Genomic DNA, 21,507 nt, shown 5'->3' on the forward strand with positions numbered 1-21,507 from the left:
GAAATTCTTGTATAGTGCAATATTACAATGTCAAACTGGAAAAGTTCCTAAATGCTCACACCTTCTGCACTCATGACACTGCAGATCAGTGGCAAACAGGGTGCGGACCAGCAGTGATCCACAGACTACATCTCAAATATTACTGCTCTCGAGTGATGAAAATGAACACACTGCACCTAAATACACATGACAACCTGAATGAATCTCACAACCATACACAAAGGGTCTATATTTTATGATATCATTCAAGTAAAATTCAGTGAAAACAAAAAATCACTAACCTGCAATGTTAGACATTCAGATTACCCTTGAGGATCAGGAGATTGTCATTTGAAGGGGCCAGTTCTGGAGTTCTTAATCTTAGTGTTGGATCATTTTTGTGCTGGTTATATGGATGTGCTCATTTTATGAAAATTTATCTGGCTGCCCACTTATGACTGGGACTTTTTTTTTGTTTTACTTACCATTTACATTAAAAATTATTGAACATCTATTAAACACATGCACTCTAAACTTGTAAAGGTAATAGAGTACTGGAGAAAACAGTGGATATTGCCAGTATGTAAAGAAATGTGGCATTACAAATTAATGATTTTATGAAAGGAATCATAACAAGATACAGCGATAGAAAATAATGAAAGAAGAAACCTACTTAGATATGGTCTAAGTAGGTCTTTTCTAATGAAATGGTCTTTCTAATGGTCTTTTCTAATGAAATATTTTAGCTGAGACCTGGAATATGAAAAGGAATCAGTGATGCTGAGATTGGAAACAACAATCCAGGGATTTGACAGTTGTTTTGAGTAGAGAAAGGGAATTTAGTGGATTTATAGTAAAAGAGGGCATTGAGGATATAGGTACAACTTGGGAATTGGCGTTATAAAAGTTGGGACAGGAGGAAATGGGATGGAAAGAAGTAGGATTTTGGTTTACAGTTGCAAATAGAAAGACCACAATGGATAGTTTTGCAAGAGGCTTGTCAACATCAGCATGAGAAGAAATGATTGTGATATCTAGAATAAAGGAAAATCTTGTTTGAAAGGAAGTGCATTCCTAGTTAATTTTCAAAACCGAGGAAAATATGATCTTATTAAGAATTAACAAATGGAAGAATTTTACATGTGTTTCCTGTGCTTCATGTAATTTGGGGTAAGCAAAAGTGTATTTACATATTAGAGAATTTTGATCCAGGCATTTGAAAATGGACAGTGAATGGGACAGCATTCATTTCAACCCTACCAGACCTAGTGTCTCTGGCATTCTACTGACCCCCCTCCCCTTTTCTCTATTCCTTCCCCAACACATGATTATTTTACTATCACTCATTTCAGCTCTATCAGTCTTACTTACCTTTTGTTTCCTTCTTCCCTCATCCTTTCCACTCACCTTCAAATGTTTCATTCCAAGTACTAAGCACTTCCATGTGTATCATCCTCTTTAATCCTTTTATAACCCTACCAGTCTCATATTTGTGGAGATGTGTGTGGGGAAACTTTGGCTCAGAGAATCTGTATGACTTGTCTAAGGTCACAGCCTAGACTCCAGACTCCAAGTGAAGTGCTTTTTTACCATTATGCTACTGAGGCCTTCATCTCTTCCAAATGAACATATGATGGTGTTAGGCTTAAAATACTGTCATCTGCATTATGAGTAATGCAATTGTGCTCTATTGTTTGTTAGATCTTATAGGAGACATCATCTCAGAGGGCTGAGTTATATATATGAATATATGTATAATATTTGAGTATATTTCACTTTATATAGACTTGAGATTATATGTAAAACTGAAGTTTTTAGATTTAAAACATTTTTAATAAAGTTTTTAAAATTTTAAATAGTTTTTGAGGTAATCGGAGACTTCCTAAAGTATAGCATATGCAGGATCTCTATTATAATTATCATTTATTTTACATGTCTTCTTACTTACTAAAAATCTGGAAGCAGAGAGATATGACCTTGATACAGGTAATTAAAGAAATTATAATGGCCCAAAATCTCAAGAAGAGGCCCAAAATCTCTAAAAGAAGAGGAGGTAAACTAGGTGATTATTCAAAACTTAGCTTATTTCCTACTGCTTGCCTTCTTCCCTCTGACTCTCTCTGTGTCTTTAATAACAATGAGTAAACATTGGAAAAATAGGAGATTAAACTCAGATCACTTGTTTTTCATCACTTGCTGGTAATTCTGGGGGAACTAGCAAGATTTGGGAGAACTAGGAGATTAAGAAGACTCATTAATGAAGTTGACAGATTATACCTTTTAATTTATTGCTTTTGAAATAAGAAATGAGGCAGTTAAGTATGTACAGCCCACTGTTAAAATATCTGATAGCATTACATCTGTTTGAACTTTTATAACCACTAGTAAACTCTAACAGTATACTATCAAAAGAATCTATAGACTTTCTGAAAATGGAAAAGATCCTCAGGTGAATTGAGTCTTAAGGTAAAAGAGAGTAGGAAATGCATGGCTGTTGATCATGTCTCTCTTTGCCTGACATGCCATAAAGGGAGTGGTTAGATCAGCATCTTCTGGTTTTCAGCCACTTCTGGAGATGGCTGTTCATATAAGACAGTAACTATTAACTTAGTATTGAGAATTTTGTCTACAGTGTCCTGACTTCTATTATTTATGGTATAAGAATGACTGTTTAGGGGGACAAACGGTCCAGAAGATGGCTCCCAGGGATGTAGGAATACACCAGACTCCTTCACTAAGGCATTCAATCCCCAATTTTTCCTCTTGTCTTTTTTATTTGCTGTAGAGTGATTCTCATCAGTTCCGTGTCATGGCAGCTGTCCTTCGCCATTGTTTACTAATCGTAGGTCCAACTGAAGACAAAACAGAAGAGCTGCACAGGTAGGTAACTTCTGTGTTGATATCTCAGTAGAGGACATCATCAATTCTCGATGTTTTTATGCTTCTAATTTTAGTTGTTATGAGTACAGGAAAGTGAAAATATTCTGGTAAATCAAGTAACCGGTAAGTCAGAAATCACTACCATGCCCTGATGACAAATTTTCATTCTGTCCCCTTTGGAGACAGTTTGGCATTTGTTGCATTCAACAATAAAACCCAAAACAACAGTAATAATAGCACAGTTCAATAGTTATTGAATAATGGGGCGCCTGTGTGGTTCAGTCGGTTAAGTGCCCGTCTTCAGCTCAGGTCATGATCTCACGGTTCATGAGTTCAAGCCCCATGTTGGGCTCTGTGCTGACAGCTTGGAGCCTGCTTCAGATTCTGTGTCTCCCTCCTACCTCTGCCCCTTCCTTGTTCATGCTCTGTCTCTCTCTCTCTCTCTCTCTCTCTCAAAAAAAATAAACATTAAAAAAAATTTTTTAAGTTATTGAATACTATATGTGACATTATGCTAAGTGCTTTATAAAGATTAACTTCTTTTAATCAGCACACTGACCTTATCAAGTGGGTACTATTTTTCCCTTTCAATAGATGATGAAATTGGGGCATAGAAAGATTAAGCAATTTCTCTGCGATCACACAGCTCTATTAAGTGACAGAGCTTGTATTTGAACCCTGCTTTTAATTACTACACTCAAACTAATGTTTCCACTAATTTCATTGTAAGAGTATTTACCAAAAAGTGTATCTTAAGCAATATGGATTAATTAAATTTTAAAAACCTATTATAAGAATTGGGTCATAGTCTCAAGTATTAATATATAAAAAATAGTTCAAGTTTTGTGTCTTGCCTGTTGGAGCTATTAATGGACAGCTACTAAAATGTATCATTCTCTGAGAACTGAGTTAATACATTTTTCTCCTTCTTTTACTTTCTATTCTAGATCAGATTTGTATTAACAACACTTATAATTTTAACATAAGACTGCTTAGGGTGCTTTATTCTTTAAGAATATAAATGGCATTTTAAACAACTCAAATAAATTCAAATCTGCAAACAAATAACTTTGGCGTTAACTCTCTTTTACAAATAAACTTAAAATTGGGTTCTTCATAGCTTTTGAGCATTTACAGTATTCTTTTTTTCCAAAATATGACTTAAGTAAAACTTAATAGAAACACAACCAGAGTGTAAAAATGAAACGTAACCTTGTTATTTTTTAATCAAATTCATATTATTTTAGTTATGATCAGCAATTTATTATTTGATATTATGCTGAGTTTGTTGGTAGGTTATCTTTATGTACCCCACCCTGCAAACCTCAAAAGATTATTTTCTTCACAGTTAAAAAGTGTGATTTTTTTCCTTCAGCTAGAGATCAAAAGTTCCTTTAATTTTTTTGAGTCAGTGCCTTTAAAAAATAATCAGATTAGGGCACCTGGGTGGCTCAGTCGGGTGAGCGTCCAACTTCCGCTTAGGTCATGATCTCACGGTTTGTGGGTTCAAGTCCCACGTCAGGCTGTGTGCTGACAGCTTGGAGCCTGGAGCCTGCTTTGGATTCTGTGTCTCCCTCTCTTTCTGCCCCTCCCCCACTCACACTTTGTCTCCCTCTCTCTCTCTCTCTCAAAAATAAAATAAAAACATTTAAAAAAATAATCAGATTAAGTGCAAAAATCATAACCACTAAAAAGATTTTATTAAGCGTTTTTGACTTACTATAATTTTTTTCATAATCAAGAGACACTGTAGATACTAAAACTTAAAAAAAAATGGATTTATAGAAAGCCCAGGAGTAAATTGGTGGCTTTTTTTTTTTTTTGAAATCAGATATTATAAGTTAAATGGTATTCATACAAGAATGTGAAGAGAGGGGTGCCTGGGTGGCACAGTCAGTTTAGTGGCTGACTCTGATTTCAGCTGAGGTCATGATCTCACATTTCATAAGAATGAGCCCTGCTTAGGGCTCTGTGGTGACAGCAAGGGGCCTGCTTAGGATTCTCTCTCTCCCTCTCTCTCTCTGCCCCTTCCTCTCTGTCTCACTCTCAAAATAAATAAAGGGAAAAGAATGTGAGGAGAAAGTGGGGAATTGTCACACTAGTTACAAAAACATTGCCAAAGATTTCTCTGATAAATTTAATATATTTTTTTAAATGTTGATTTATTTGTTTTTAGATGTGAGAACACACATGTGCATAAGTGGGGGAGGGGCAGAGAAAGAGGAGGAGAGAGAGAATCCCAAGCAGGCTCCACGCTGGCGACACAGAGACTAACTCGGGGCTCCATCCCATGACCATGTGATCAAGAGTTGGACGTTTAACTGACTGAGCCACCCAACTGCCCCTGATAAATTTAATATTTTAACACAGCACCCAGTATTTGTCAAAAGAGAGCAAGAAGAGAAGTTTTAAAAATCAGATTTTTTAAAAAGTAATTAGATTTCTTTACTTTCCTAATGATATTATTTGCTTTAAATATTTATTCTTAAATAAATTTTAAAGATACTTTTCTTTAAATTTGATTTTATCTTAAAAGTTCCTTTGATAAATTTCTATTAGGTACACTGTAAATAAGAAGGGATATCCCTAGAGCCACAAACAGGATATAGGAGTTTCTCAGAGGCTTTCCCAGGAGATTGAGGTTGTGGCTGACTTGACAGTTTATCTGGAAAGGCCCTGCATGTCCCTTTAATCAGAATTAAAGTGATTAGTATCATTGGAGAATAATGACTCTAGGCTAAGCCATTTAAATACAGAGAAAATTGCTTTAACCTCAAAGAGCTATTTTAGGTAACTTACTAGAATTGTAATACCTACTAAATTCTGCTTATTTGTAGTGGCCATGAAAACTGTGTGTGTGTTTAAGGCAAAGTTAAAACAAAAAAATCAGAATGTTTTTCAAAGTAATATTTTGTTTCAGTTTTTAAGTTATTTTCTAAGTTTGTTTTTTTCTTTTTCTTTTTGACACTTGGATTTAAGGACAAATATGATGAAATAGGTAAACCTGAATAGTATGTGATTATGCATTATCATCAAACTCAAAGAGTTGTAGTAATGATTCAATAAGAAATTAATAAAGAGCTATTGTCCCTGGCACTGAGGAAGCACTTGGCAGGTGGGAAGGCTGCCACTGCCACTTCTGTAACTATTACTGTAATAAGCATACTGGCTTTTAGAACCAATATTTAGTTCCAGATCTCTTCCAACTTTTAAAAGTTGGTTTTTGATTTTGATATTTTGTTTAGGAACTTATTTCTGTGTATATCCTGTGATCATGTAGAGAAATCTATTTTCCAATCATCTAAGCTTTTCTGTCTATCATACATACGTGTCATAAGCCTACTAGGCTCCTCCAGGAAACGAGTGAGTAAAAAAATACCTTGGCAACAGCTTTTTCTGATGTGCTGTCTCTGTAAGACAGTGCCCTTTTTTTCCCCACCCCCAGAGCAATGAAGAGGACAGGGACATTGAGATAAAATGAGTTAGCTCACACGGACAGCTGACCTTAACCTTTATTTCCACTAATAAGCGTGTGAGATAGCTTTAAAAATCTATTTATTCTATTTCATTTTCTCTTGTCTATACTTAAAGTAACAAGTAAATTGTTGGTTTGAGCCATCTTTTTTGCTACTTTAAAGAACACATCCTAATTCTGTTCTTCTCTGCTATCTTCCTGAACGTATTTTCAGCCCTCTTGTCCATAATCAGCAAGCTTATACATAAACAGCCAAAAACAGTTGCATGTGGATGTGGTTGTGGTTTCATTTTATTTTAGAAGGGGGAAGATGGGGCTGGCCTAAATGCTGGATAGTTGAGGAGAGGGGAGGGAAGGACCAGATCTGATTTAATTTCTTTTAACCTCTCCATCTAATTTCTTTCAGTTAGCACGCTGGCATCTACAAAATGCTTTCTCTCTCTCTCTTTTTTTTTTGAAACCAAAGAGCTGGTGTGTTTTTTATTTTCATTTTTTTCAATTTATTGTTATGTTATTTTATTGGTGTGAAATATACTATCAGTTCTACTTGTACATTTCAAACAAGCAATTAAACTTTGATCTGTTATTTGTTTTGGTTTTTTTTATAAATATGAAATTTATTGTCAAACTGGTTTCCATACAACACCCAGTGCTCATCCCAAAAGGTGCCCTCCTCAATACCCATCACCCACCCACCCCTCCCTCCCACCCCCCATCAACCCTTAGTTTGTTATCAGTTTTTAAGAGTCTCTTATGCTTTGGCTCCCTCCCTCTCTAATCTCTTTTTTTTTTTTTTTCTTCCCCTCCCCCATGAACTTCTGTTAAGTTTCTCAGGATCCACATAAGAGTGAAAACATATGGTATCTGTCTTTCTCTGTATGACTTATTTCACTTAGCATAACACTCTCCAGTTCCATCCACGTTGCTACAAAAGGCCATATTCCATTCTTTTTCATTGCCATGTAGTATTCCATGGTGTGTCTTTTAAAAGTAGTGATTACCTCCCTGCCTTTTTTGTTTCTTTGTTTATTTTAAAGTTTATTTATTTATTATGAGAGAGAATGAGCATGAGTGAGGGAGGGGCGGAGAGAGGGAGAGAGAGAATCTCAAGCAGGCTGCACACTGTCAGCACAGAGCCCAACGTGGGACTTGATCTCATGAACAATGAGATGATGACCTGAGTTGAAATCAAGTCGGACGCTTAACTGACAGAGCCACTCAGGTGCCCCATGTTGTTGTTTCTTTGTTTAGACCAATTTATTTTATCTCACATATTGAAGTACCTAATGATATCTTATTACAATGCTAAGCATATGTCTTTTTTTCCAGCTTTATTGAGCTATAATTGACATATAACATTGTTGAAGGTGCACAGTGGTGTTGCTTTGATACATTTATATTACAAAATGATTACCACCACAGCATTAGCTAGGCATAATGCCTTACCCGTGGCTGACTTTCAATAAATGTTTGAAAACTGCGGGGAGAGAAGATGGGGGAATGGGTAAAATAGGTGAAGGAGATTAAGAGCTACAGACTTCCGGTTATAAAATAAATAAGTCACAGTGATGAAAAGTACAACATAGGGAATATAGGCAATAATATTGTAATAATGTTGTTTAGTGACAGGTGCTAACTACACTTATCCTGGTGAGCACTGAGTAACAGAATTGTTGAATCACTGTTGTATACCTGAAACTAATGTAACATTGTGTTTCAATTATACTTCAATAAAGATTGTTTTTAGAAGTTTGAAAATTGGATTTCATTTTGGCTTATATTTTTTAACTGAGCTCTTACTATATGATAGGCACTATGTTGAACTCCTGGACAACAAAGATGAATACAGTACAATCTGTGTTCTCCAGGGCTTAACCAACTAGGGGTAAAACAGACATGAAAGTAAATAAGTGCAGTTATTTTGATGAGTGCTGCATCAGACACGAGCAAGCTTATGTAGGAATGCAGAAAACAAGAGAGTTTACTTTGGAGAGATCAGGGAAAGGGGGTCTTATTTTATTTTATTTTTTGTTATTAAACCACCTAGCTCTTTAACTTCTTACTGTGAATAACACTTATGTAGGTGAACAGATATTTTCTGAACTATCACTGAGCACCGTGCTAGGTGCTTAAAGATCTCCACAGTGCATACTCTGGAGGAACATAGAGTCTAAATGAGGTGACAAGACATAAATATTAGGAAAAGTTAAATAACAATTCAAGACCATAATAGAAGAGCTATCACAAGATTTTGAGTAGTATTCCAGTGAGTTAATTATCCAAATAATAACTGCTAATAGAGTTTAAAGACAAGCTCACTGTGGTCTAGCATGATGAAGAAAGTCTTTCTTACTTATACTGTACCTATTCTCCATCCTCATCCAGACCTCTGGTCTCCTGGTTATTCCTTTTTCTTCTACCTATAAGCCCCCAGAGGCTTACTTTCTTCTCTCTCTATTCTGAAGCATTGGTTCATCATTTCAACCTGTCTGTACACCTTCATTTTCATGTCCTGCCAGTCTTGAAGCACCCAACCCCAGATCTGTCAGACCACCCACCTTCTCCACTTCTAAACTCAGGCTGCTCAGTCTTGTGGGACAGTTTTACTAACCCAGCAGATTGGTCCGTCCTATCTACTGCATGCAAGAGTTGTTTCTTGAAAAGCAAATCTCTGTTTAGAATCCCCTCAGGGTTCCCCTCTGTCTTTATGTTTCAGAGCAAACTTCTATTGTTATTTTGCATTTATTAATGATCTGTAGCCTTATCAGGGAAATCTGTTTCCCTGGCTTCTGCACCTTCCTCTTTGCCAGAATAACTCCAGTTTAAGGTCACCAGTAACCCATCTGGCCATAACATGCATCTCATGGCAATCCCCTTTATGACACTCCTACCCCACTCCATGCACACATACATGTACTTTTCTGGTTTCATCGCCTATTAAGTCCCCTCCTTTAGAGGCATTATCCTTTGCTTTATACTGTATACTTAGCACCTAGCATAGTAGGCATAGTAAATATTTGTTGAGAATGAAGGGAAGTTTGAGCTAGTCTTAAAGAATGAGAACATTCTAGGCAAGAGAAAACATGGTCAAATACAGAAATGAGTATGTCTCTATGGCACATTTAGAGAACAGTGACTAGGTTGCTGTGTGTTAAAAAGATATGCTTTGGGGCGCCTGGGTGGCTCAGTCGGTTAAGTGTCCGACTTCAGCTCAGGTCACGATCTTGCGGTCCGTGAGTTCGAGCCCCGCGTCGGGCTCTGGGCTGATGGCTCAGAGCCTGGAGCCTGCTTCCGATTCTGTGTCTCCCTCTCTCTGCCCCTCCCCCCGTTCATGCTCTGTCTATCTCTGTCTCAAAAATAAATAAACGTTAAAAAAAAAAAATTAAAAAAAAAAAAAGATATGCTTTGCAGAGAGCAGCATACAGGGGTCTTTCCATCCATGTCTTATCCAGTGTTTTCTTGATACTTCTCACCCGCTGCTACTCCAGTCTTCTCTTGCTCTTTACAGCAAAACTCCTCCAGTCGTGGACTCTCTGGTTCCTCTACTGTTCTTTCTTGAATTTGGTCAACTCATGCTTTAGTTCCACTGCTCAACTGGAATGGCTCTTAGTGACTTCTGTGGTGCTAATCCAATGGACATTTGTCATTTGTCATCTTGCTTGTTTGTCCACATCATTTGACAGGGTGGTTGCTCCATTCTTGCTTATATACTTTCTTCCAGGACACCAAACTATCTTGGTTTTCCTCCTACCTCACTAATTGTAATTTCCTAAACTCAGCCTCAGACAACAGAGTGGCCCAGGTTCAGCCCTCAAAGTCTTTCAGTCCACACTCATTCCCTCACTGATCTGATCCCATCTTTTATCTTTAAACATCATCCACATGCTAAAACTCCTCACTTTCTATCTCTAATCCAGATCTCCCTCCATGGACTCCAGACTCTTATAGCTAACTTCCTATCAACATCTCCACTTGGAAGTCTAATAGATAAACCAAACTTAACATATCCAAAATTAAACTCTTAATGTTCCCCTAAAAAGCTGCTTCTCCTGCAGCACTTCCCATTTCAGTTTATGGCAACTCTAGCTTTCCACTTGCTAAGGCTAGAACCTTGAATTCTTACCGTTCACAATTCACAAGAAATGCCCTTTAAAATGTATCCAGATGTAGCCACTTCATTGTTATCATCATGTTCAGTCATCTAAATTATTATAGTAACATCCTGATTCTTCTCACTTTTGATGTCCTACCATCTGTTCTCAATGCAATAGTCAGAGTGACCCTTTTAAGGTAAATTAGAGTATATCACCATGCAAAACCCTATAGTGGTTCCTTTTTCACTCCAGAATAAAATTAAGTTATAATAGCCTGCGAGACCTATCTGGCCTCCTATACCTATCTGATCTCCTGTCCTACTCCTTTTCTCCTTTATATAGTAGTTCAGCGAAACCATCCTTCTTACAGTTCTTCAGTCATGCTGCTGCATGACTTGGGGCGTTTGCTCTTGCTTTTCTTTCTGAAATGCTCTTTCCCCACATAGTTACATGGCTCACTTCCTCACTTCCTTTAAGTCTTTGCTTAAATGACACCATTTTAGTGAGGACTACCCTAACCACTCTATTCAAAATTATAACCTACATTTGTCTATCTTACCCTCCTGGTCCACCCCCACCCCCACCCCAGGCCACTTATGAGCTTCTATGTGCCTTCTATTCGTTCATGTTATTTGTTTTATTTACTTTTTACTGACAGTTTTCTCCATGCTGGAAAATAAGCTCCATTAAGACATGGATTTGTCTTTTTCTTCATAAAACAATGCCTGACACAAGTAATTAATAATTACTGAATTGAGCTAGAGTAAAGGTAGGAATTTACATCTGAAAGTCTTTTGGAGATCTTAAGTTTCATTTAAGTAAATTCTGTAGCCATGAAGAAAAGATATGTGAGCCCCAAGTATAAAGAAGATAGGTTTGAACCAGGAAAGATTTGTTAATGGTTGTAGGTCTGCATGTACCGTTATCATGCTTCTTGTTGTCATTTGGTATTAAATTATGTTTAGTCCAGTGATTGATACAGGACTGGATTTTAGATTGCCTTCCCACTCTCACAACTAACAAGGCTTTAATCAGGGCATTAAGGAGCTCTAAATAGGCTTTGCTTTTGAATCTGCATATCAGGAGGGGGCTGGGAGCATGAGTGGGAGGATGTCATGTCCCAGTGATTAATGATCTCTAGGAAGCTGAAAAGGGGAGAGTAATATACACAGTATTTCTACCCCCTGGAGTAGGAATGCAAACACCATTGTGCAGATCTGTGCATAGTCACTGACTTCCTGGTAGCTGGAGAATTTCATACACTCTTCTACCACAAATAAAACTGTCAGAGAAGTGACAGAGCTCAAAAAGCTGGCCTTCCTTACTTAAAAAGAATAGCTCAAACACAGTGAGCCAGAAAATTAATTTTGTAGTTGTTTGGAAACCCAGTTGTTTAATAAGAAATGAGAAAATGAGAACTTTTCTTGAAAAGCCTAAAAGCTCCAAATATTTGTTGAATCAAACTCAGCATTTGGTTTCTTAAATTTACTGGATTCCTGGAAACTACTTATTTTAAATGAATTTAAAGGAAAACATTCCTTTGTAATGAAATGCACTGTCTTAAACTTTTCAGTGTGTTCTCTATGGTAGATTTAGAAAATCATCCTATCAATGGACTCCTGTGCCTGTTGCCCTATGTGTCGAAAAAAAATCCTAACATTTCACAATACTTATATGGTTTTAAGAAAGGAATTCTATGGTAGAGTTCTTTTGTTTGTTTTCATCCCCAGTGAATCTATGATATTTAATAACAGTTTCCAAATGCTTAAGTCAGAAGGGAAACATTTTTAACTCAAGATAAGGAACTACAGATGTTTGCAAAAATTTTTAAATGAAAGTTTGTGGGAAAAGCATTGTATTTCAACCAATTGTGATCATTTACAAATAATCAAAATGAGGGCCTTTATTTAACAGTAGCAGTAGTAATCACAGAAGCAGTGACAGATTTTTAGTGGGGGCTTCCAAGTAACTTGTATTTTACCAAGAACCATTCATTGATAGGACTTGTTATTTTTGTTCTTGGTTCAGATTTTTTTGATACCGTTTACATCACTACTCATTGTTCTGCATTGTCTAATTTTTAAACTTTGATTTTTTAAATATTTTTTCCGTAATATAAAAAAAAAAGGAAGGAAATACTCATTCTTGGGGAAATGAGAGCCACACTTCAGAGTAAGGAAAGAAAAAATTTTATATTTTATTTCTGTTTTGTTGGTGTTTACTTTGTTTATTTTTGAGGGTGTCACTATAATCTGAATTAAAATGAACTACTGTGGTCTAAATTAAGGCAGCATCAGATAGAATCAGCCCTAAGTTTGGTTTCCAAGTGGTTAGACTTTTCAATTGCATTTGCAAGAGTTTATTTTTAGTCAGGATGTGGTTATTTTTAGATCTGCTTCTCTGTCACTAGGAAATGTAATGCCTGTCTTTCCATTGTTGTTTATCAGGAAGTTCTAAGGCACAGGCTTATAATATCCAGTTAGCAGAGAACACCGCCTCTCCTTTTAGATGAAAGAATATATGAAATAATCCTTGAAGAAAAATCTGTTAATTGAGAACATGTCTAATTTTTTAAATTATTAGTGTCACTTTAATCTCTTACACGCTGAGCAACAGAACAAGATTTTTAGGGAACATCAAAAACACAAGGTTTGGGTTCCCCCTACTGGTATGCATCCCAGGTGCATGTGTTCCTTAGTGAAAAGGCCTAGGGGATTAGAGATTTGAAATGGCTATGTGGACCTCTTTTAAAAAGATCTGGTGACGAGAAAAGGAGAAAAAAAACACCGTTACCTATTTTCTGATAATGTCTTTTAAAAAAATTAGATGATATATATGCTAACTAAGTTGGATGTAAATTTAAAAAAAATAAAATAAATAAACTGAAAAAAATTACAAATAAAAAATAAATAGTGAAAACCTCTAAAACTATTTTAAAAATTAGATGATCCAAAAATTGTATTTTTTACATCTAGAAAGAACAAAACTTAATGCCATAATATTTGGTTTTTTAATGTTGTTGCCTCTGTGATAAGCTGCTTATATACAGCTTCTCAAATGCTTTATGTTGTAATCTAAGGAATAATAAAACACCAGTGGCTCCACAAAAGGATTTAAAACCCCAAGGAAAAAAAAAGCTAGCATTGTGTCATAATAAAATTAAAGAGATGGTGTTAAAGCTCACTAATTCCTATTTTAGCATTTCAGAAAGTGACAGGACATCATGTGATTGTGTGTGTCCATTTAACATCTGTTCTTTCTAATTTCTCATATGTGTATTTAAAACTGTTCTCTTTATTGTGTCTCTTAGTCAGTAAATGCCAAGTAATATTAAAGGCTTGTTTTGAAATAGAAAAATTTTAATTGACTCCTAAAAGTCATTTCTGAACTTCTTATTATGTTTGCATCTTAAAGGACTATTCAATGAAATTAAAATATTGTATTTTTAAATTGCTTTTCAGCAATGCAGTCAACCTTTTAAGCAATGTTCCGGTCTCTTGTTTGGATGTTCTCATTTGTCCATTAACCCATGAAGAAACAGCCCAAGAGGCAACGACTCTAGATGAACTGCCCAATGATAAAACAGCTGAGAAAGAAACTGTTTTGAAAAACAATACCATGGTATACAATGGTATGAATATGGAAGCCATTCATGTTTTACTCAATTTTATGGAGAAGAGAATAGACAAGGTAAGGCTGATAAAATGGAGGCCTTGGGAAGATGTTTCTAAAGAATGTAAATGTGCCATATATACAGACATCACAGGACATGATTTTTAAATTTAATCTTTTTTTTTTATAGCTGACATACTGCATAATTATGCTCTGGAAATCATTTTATTACAATATATGATTAATTGCTAAAACAAGTCAATTTATTTGTTTAAAGACAAAAAATTTGTTAATGCAACACCAAAACTGTGACTAGTGCCTGCAAGTGAAGGAAAAATTAATGACTTTTCCATGTAGGTATTTTTTAAGACCTAGAAGTAAAAATTATCTGCCCACAAAACCTGAAGATAAATACTTTCCATAATACCTAAAAGCTATCTTTAAAAAAAATCAAGTTTTCATTAGTTGTGAGCTGCTTATTTTCTTTTGTCTGGTAGCTATATTAAAAGGCAGCAGGGTAGTATGGGTAGGTTGTCAAAACCTTTGCCTTATTTAAGCCCATTGGTTGAGCCAGTGAGGACCCCACAAAATGTAGGAAAATCCAGGGAGCATAAAAATGAGCATTAATAAAAATGAAGATAACTGGTAGAATGAAAACATGGTTAGGAAAATAATTTCTTAAATAGTTTGTAAAGCTTTGGTAACATAAAATGTCTCCCCCACCAAAAAAGGAGTATTAATATACTCAGTTATATAGAGGAAAGTAACACTGTTAGAAACTAATGTAGTATGTCTGGTTTTCTTTATAGGGAAGCAGCTATAGAGAAGGTCTAACTCCGGTTCTCAGCTTATTAACAGAATGTTCCCGAGCCCATCGAAACATCAGAAAATTTCTCAAAGATCAGGTAACTGCTTAATGCATATTACATCTCATGGTTAATCTTCTTATATGCAGTTTCTAAAAATAGAATTAATGAGTTGCATTCTTTCATAATGGTTTACTTTCATAAAATCAGAAACTAAGAAAAGTTAGTTTTAATCTTTGAAATCTTCCTAATCCGGGAAAAAAGTGATCGTGTGTATTTTTCTGAGTCATTGATTCATTTATTCAACTAATAGTGGAGATCTACTTTGTGCTGTGTTCTAAGCATTGTTCTAACCACTGAAAGATAGATGAAGTCTTTGCCTTGTGGAGTTTACCTTATAGTCGGAGAACAAAAAGTAAATGAATATGTTATAATGGCAAGTTGTGATGTGTTCTGAAGAAAGACAATAGGGGAAGGGGAGATTTAGGAGAATCAGCAGGGCCTCTCTGAGAAAATAACATTTGAGCGGAAACTTCGATAAATAAGAAAAGGATCTCTGAGAATATCTGGAAGGGGACTATAGAGAGAACATGTTCAGAGTTCCTCAGGTGAGAGGATGCCTTGGTGTGCTTATGGCAGAGCAAGGAGTTTAGACCAAGTTGACAAGGAGAGTGGTAGATGAAGTAAAAAAAGGTAAGCAAGAACCACATAGCCTGAGGTTGTATAGGACTTTTGGTTCTCTTTTAAGTGAGATGGGCAAGCATTGGACCATTTTGAGAAGGGGAGTTGAATGAAGGGTACTTGTTTATATTTTGAAATACTCTGGCTACTATATGTAGGATAGACTAGGGGAATGTGAGTAGATGCAAGGAGGCCAGCTGGAAAGAGAGCTGATGGTGAATGTTTGGAGTAGGATGATAGTAGAGTTGATGATAAGGATTCTTTGTACCACTGTGTTTTCTGTTCATCTGCTTGTGTCATATAACCTTTGTCTCCCCTTCTATCATGAGTGAATTGTCCCTGCTTTCTTCTGTGGACAGCCTCTTCGCTTGTGTCCTAGATCCCTTTCCTTCTCACCTTCTCAAGAACTTTGCTTTTGCATTTATTTCCTCTCTTCTTATGTTAATCCTTTTTTTTTTTTTTTTTTAATGTACTGGGTCATTTCTATCTTCATCCAAACACATCTTTCATCTTAAAAATAAAAAAACCTTCTCTTAATTCCACTTCTCAAGCTGCCTCCCCATTACTCTGTTCTTAATGCAGTTTTCCTCAAAACACTTTTCTGTACTCACCTTCTCTATTCTTTTTACTCTTTAATTCTCTCCTGCACCCGCTGTAATTAGGCTTTCCACCCCACTGCAGAGGCACTCATCAAAAATCATCAACCCAGTAATGCCAAATCTAATAGTTCTCAAACCTTTTTTCTTTAATTCCCCAGTGCATTTTGATGTAATGGGGTATTCTCTCCTTCTTGAAATACTTTCTTCACTTGGTTTCTAGGACACAATAGGGAACCTTTTTGCAATGTTTGAGTGCCCCGAGGCAATATTGCCTTGGTCTCCATTTCCACTCCCTTGGTGATCTCATTCAGCAGTCATGGTTTTGAAAATCATCTGTACGCTGATGACTCCCAAATTTATGTCTCTGGCCCTGACTTGTCCCCTCCGCTCCAGATTGATATAACAGGCTGCCTACTCATCTCCTCCCCTTAGATGTATAGTAGGTATCTTAAGTTTTAACACATACCCGACTAAGCTCTTGATTCCCATCCCTTCACCCTGTTTCTTTCCTTCTTTCCACATTTCGGTGCATGGTACAACCATTCACTCCACTGCTCATTTTTTGCCGTACAGAATTTCCCTTGTTAAATGAACCAGCTTCATTTCCCCCCCTTTATGTTTATGATCAAGATTTAGTAAGCACCTTACCATACGTGAAGTACATTAATAGATACTGCTGCTAAGGAGAAATTAGAAAGTAGAGACTATCTTTGAGGAATTTACAGTCTATTGGAAGAAGAGAGTAGTACCCTGAAAGCATGAATAATCATTTAAGCCAAGTAAACTAGTTGATTAATGAATTGAAGTCATTTTCCACGTTGATTATTTTAAGACATTCTACTGTGACTAGGAGGAGTTGGTGAATAATAAATGAAAAATATTTTAAGTTTTCTTTATTTTAGCTTTTTCACATAGGAGATCCAGGTTCAACTGAACTATTTAGAGTTTAGATCTCTGGCCAGAAGAGCCAAAAAAAACCTGTTTGTTAAACAACTTCTCTAGGTGAAGCTCTTGAGCCACATATTATGTAGAAACAAAGATTATGAGACCCTCTTTTTGTCCTTAAAGAGGTACTACAGTATAAAGAGATGAGACATGACAAGTAAAGATAACTAAAGATACAAGACACACACAAAAATCCACTTTCTTCCTGAGAAAGATGCACTCTCAACTATGATGGTTAAGAAAGGCAGAACATAAAGTAACAGGTGGTTACTTTTGGTGATAGTGTAAATGCAATGATGGCTAATTAATTATTATGCCCTATTTCATTATTACCTGATTGAACCCAACACATGCCTACCCAAAGGAAATTGGTCTTAAGTATGGAGGCAGGTAGAAAGAGAACAGATGGTAGAAAGTACCAACCCAGGTTGGGTTAGTCTGTGGAGAGGTTTACAGAAGAGATGAGGCATCTGTGGATTTGACAGAAGAGATGGACAAGATTTGTCAAAATAAAAAATTTGTTGGAGGGTAGTATTTGGGAGGAAATAGAATGAGTCTATACAAATGCAGTTTGGGAGTGGTATGTAACAATGAAAGCAACAAACTTACGTTTAAAAAATTGTGTTTTAAGAAACCTAAAACATTGGTAACAAAATTTTGGGGTGATAACCTTTGTTAATAGATTCTTTACTCTGGAACAGTAGGCACATACTACATGAAATCACTTGTTAGATGTCTCATTCTTCTCTACATTCAGTGTATAGAGACCATATAGAACTCAATATGGTTAGCTGAATCAAATAAGGATTTATTGTGCAGTGACTTTGTGCCTATAGAGCACAGAAATCATGGTGCTCTACCCTATCAGAAATACTGAATATGGGTTCTGTAAACACTTTGGTAGATTATTCAATTTTCTGGGATTTAGTTTCTGTTTGTGTTCACAGCTGTATCTCCAGTGTCTCCAATACCTCCTGATTCAGGATAGGCATTCAGTGTAGAAGGAGAGAAAAGAAGAAAGTCAGTCGAATGGATTAAATAAAATAATATACACATGAAGGGTCCAGCACAGTAAATTATTATTTGACTTTGTTTTTATTGTCATTTACTACCTTAGTGCCTAGCTTATGGAAGGCACTTTTAAAAAGATATTTGAGGAGTGTCTGGCTCAGTCAGTAGAACATGCAACTCTTTTGTAAATTCGAGCCCCATGTTGGGTGTAGAGATTATTTAAAAATAAAATCTTTAAAAAGAAGATCTTTGAATTCATTCATTCTTCCTTCAATCAGCAAATACTTATGGAACATTGTAATATGCCATGCACTGAGAGCAGTAAACAAAACAGAAAGAAGTCCCTGCCCCCATGGCACTGACTCTTGTGGAAGAAAGCCAACAGTAAAGAAAAATATACACTGTATCAGGTGGTGATGAGTGCTGTGAGGAAGATTAAAGCGCGGGCGGGGGTGGGGGTGCACAGAAAAGAATGCTCAAGGTTAGTCATATAGGGTGGTCAGGAAATGCCTTCCTGTAAGCAACATTTTAACATAGACCTAAAGTGAAGGGAATGAGCCACACAATTTTCTAGAGAAAGTGTTTCTGGGCAGAGGGAGCAGCAAATGCAAAGACCATGGTGTGTTTTAAGAAGTTCCATGGAGGCCTGTGCAGCTGTAGCAGCATAGGTCAGAAGTGTAGTCAAATTGGAGTTAGAAAAATAGCAGGAAGCTGGATTATGTGAAACCTAAGGGAGTTGTAAGGACATTGTTTTCGCTAGGAGTAAGATGAGAAGCCCTGGAAGCTGGAGGACTGAGACCAGGAATGACATGATCTGACTTTCAAAGGATCCCTAGCTGCTTTGTAGAGAATAAATCATAGAAGGGCGAGGTTTGAAGCAGAGACCACTAGGAGGTTGTGGTAATAACCAGTTCAGGCAAGACATATCAGTAACTTGGATTTGGTAATACTAGAGGGAGTAGTGAGAATTGGTTGAATTATGGATATATTTCAGAGGTAGAAACAATATAATTTGCTGGTGGATTGGATGAGAAGAGGCTGTTTCTAAGGTGTTTGTACTAAACAGTTGGAAGAATAGATTTACCATTTAATGAGATGGAAAACTAAGAAGGAACAGCTTTGGTGGGAGCATCAAGACTTCTGTTTAGGACATGCTAAATTTGAGAAAGCTTTAAAAGTCTGGAAGTCAGTAAAGAAATTAAGATGGAAATATAATTCAGGGAGTTATCACTATGTAGAGACTATATAAAGCCATAAAAACTGGTTGAGATCACCAATAGATTAAGTGAAGAATGTCATCCAAGAACACAACCCTTGAATTTTCCAACACTTAGAAAACAAGAGGAGAAAAGAGAATTGGCAGAAGAGGCTGAGATGAAGCAGCCAGTGAGATAGGAGAACCTGAAGAGGGAGGGGGCTGGGTGGATGGATGGGTGAAGTGAGTGAGCAAGCAAACAAACCAAGCAGGCCATCTGCAGGTCAATTGATAAAATAGGGTGATGGTGATGTTACTGCCTCCTTTGCAAGGTTACTGTAGAGATCAAGTATAGAGAATATATATGTATATCCTCTCTTATAGGAACTAGCACCTTTAAAGTATTCAATAATTAGTAGCCATTTTTATTATAAAACAACAAGAAAACATAAGTACAGATTTTTTTAGTAAATACGAAAATGCTGCAGGAATTACAAAAAGGGAAAAATCAATAGGAATGAGAGTATTAAGAAAGGCCCCATGGACGATAGAGAAGATAGATTGACCCTCGCTTTAAAATGGATTTTGATGGAAGCAGGCAAAGGCATTCCAGATGCTAAAATAAATAAAAACCCAGCAATGAATTTGAGTATATCATGGTGGTACAATGAAGAGATGTTTCTCTTCAAATGAAATTTAATTACAAACTTGAAATCATTTGAGGTGGGATTTTTGTTGTTGTTGTTGTTGTTTAGTTTTATTTGAAAGCAAACCTATTTATTTTTAAAAAGCTTTTTCCACTCATAGAAAACTGAGCTCATAGACATTCTAAGACTGACAGTTGCATGGTGCCGTCCTCGCTTACTCTAGTACCCACAACTGATGATGGTTTTGCATTTCTGCCATTAGGTTTTACCACCATTGAGGGATGTGACAAATCGTCCTGAAGTTGGCTCAACTGTGAGAAATAAGCTGGTGCGCCTCATGACACATGTTGACCTTGGAGTCAAGCAGATTGCTGCTGAATTCCTTTTTGTCCTTTGCAAAGAGAGAGGTAGGTTAAACTCTCTTTGCTCTCTACATTTTTATTTTTCCGAGGGAACTTAAGAAATCTTTCTGTTAGTAGTGGCCGTCTCATTCCACTCTTTTCAGAGCTTACTCCTGTCTGTTCTATTAGAGGGCCTGAGGAGATATTAAAAATTAAAAATTTAAAAAATTTTCTGTATGTTTCTGAAGTCATTAAGATGTACAAACACACTCACATTAAACTTTGCCTTCTGTATTCTTAACCCAGACTTCTTAATCTTGATGAGAGAGGACCTGGAGCCATTATGGAAAATCTGCTTAAGTAATTCAGGTGCTACTATTTTGGGTTTTTTTTTTTTAGATTTTATTTTTTTAAGTAATATCCTCACCCAACATGGGGCTTGAACTCACAACCCTGAGAGACCAAGAGTTGCATGCTCTACCAACTGAGCCAGGGTGCTACTGTTTGGATAACCAGGCAAAGCCCTGGGTTAGTTCCCTTTTGTAATTCCTCTTGGAATTAAAACTGTTGGAGTCTTGGTTTCTTCCCTAGGTTATTTAATAAATAATTATTCAATGTGAGGTACATATACTATGGAAATATAAAATGGAAGATGGAAAGTACAAAAATGCCTAAGATATACCCTTTACCCTTGAGATAAGGATAAGATAGAGGTAGAGAGAAATTTTAATTTTTTTAATTTTAATTTTTTTATTTTTTAAGTGAGCGAGCAGGAGGAAGGGGGAGAGGAATAGAGAGAATCCCAAGCAGGCTCCAAGCTTAGCATGTAGCCCAACGCAGGGCTTGATCCCATGACACAGGGATCATGACCTGAGCCGAAATCAAGAGTCACTCAACAGACTGAGCCAGCCAGGTGCCCCAGTAGAGAGAAACTTGAAAGTAACTATACTACAATGTAATAAACACCATTTTATAAGCATATATAAAGTGATTGTCTTCATCTAACAATTTTAAATATTTCCTAAAATTATATGGGTTATTTGCCCTGCAAAATCAAGTTCTTCAAACAAGGAACTTTAAGTTATCCAGATATTTTTACCTATTTCTTTCTTCAGCTCCTAGTTTTATATGTATATTGGGGCACCTGGCTGGCTCAGTAGGTATAGCATGAGACTCTTGATCTTAGGATCATGAGTTCAAGCCCCACATTGGGTGTGCAGCCTACTTAAAATAAGAATTTCA

General features: G+C 36.4%; 1 protein-coding gene across 5 annotated transcripts in view; it reads left to right on the forward strand.

Moving 5' to 3' along the window:
• Nucleotides 1-21,507, forward strand: part of RIC8B (RIC8 guanine nucleotide exchange factor B) — a 103,779-nt gene that overhangs the window by 49,704 nt on the left and 32,568 nt on the right. For all 5 annotated transcript variants that reach the window (XR_006205077.1, XR_006205078.1, XR_006205079.1 and 2 more), the window contains exons 4-7: nucleotides 2,765-2,859; nucleotides 13,890-14,118; nucleotides 14,850-14,945; nucleotides 20,187-20,331. Coding sequence is in view for 2 of the 5 variants with exons in the window: in XM_042947611.1 (XP_042803545.1) it covers nucleotides 2,765-2,859; nucleotides 13,890-14,118; nucleotides 14,850-14,945; nucleotides 20,187-20,331 (565 nt within the window). In the remaining 3 variants the exon portion in view is untranslated. The remainder of the gene's footprint in view (nucleotides 1-2,764; nucleotides 2,860-13,889; nucleotides 14,119-14,849; nucleotides 14,946-20,186; nucleotides 20,332-21,507) is intronic.

The sequence above is a fragment of the Panthera leo genome, chromosome B4 (genome assembly GCF_018350215.1).
Source record: "Panthera leo isolate Ple1 chromosome B4, P.leo_Ple1_pat1.1, whole genome shotgun sequence".
Classification (NCBI taxonomy): domain Eukaryota; kingdom Metazoa; phylum Chordata; class Mammalia; order Carnivora; family Felidae; genus Panthera; species Panthera leo.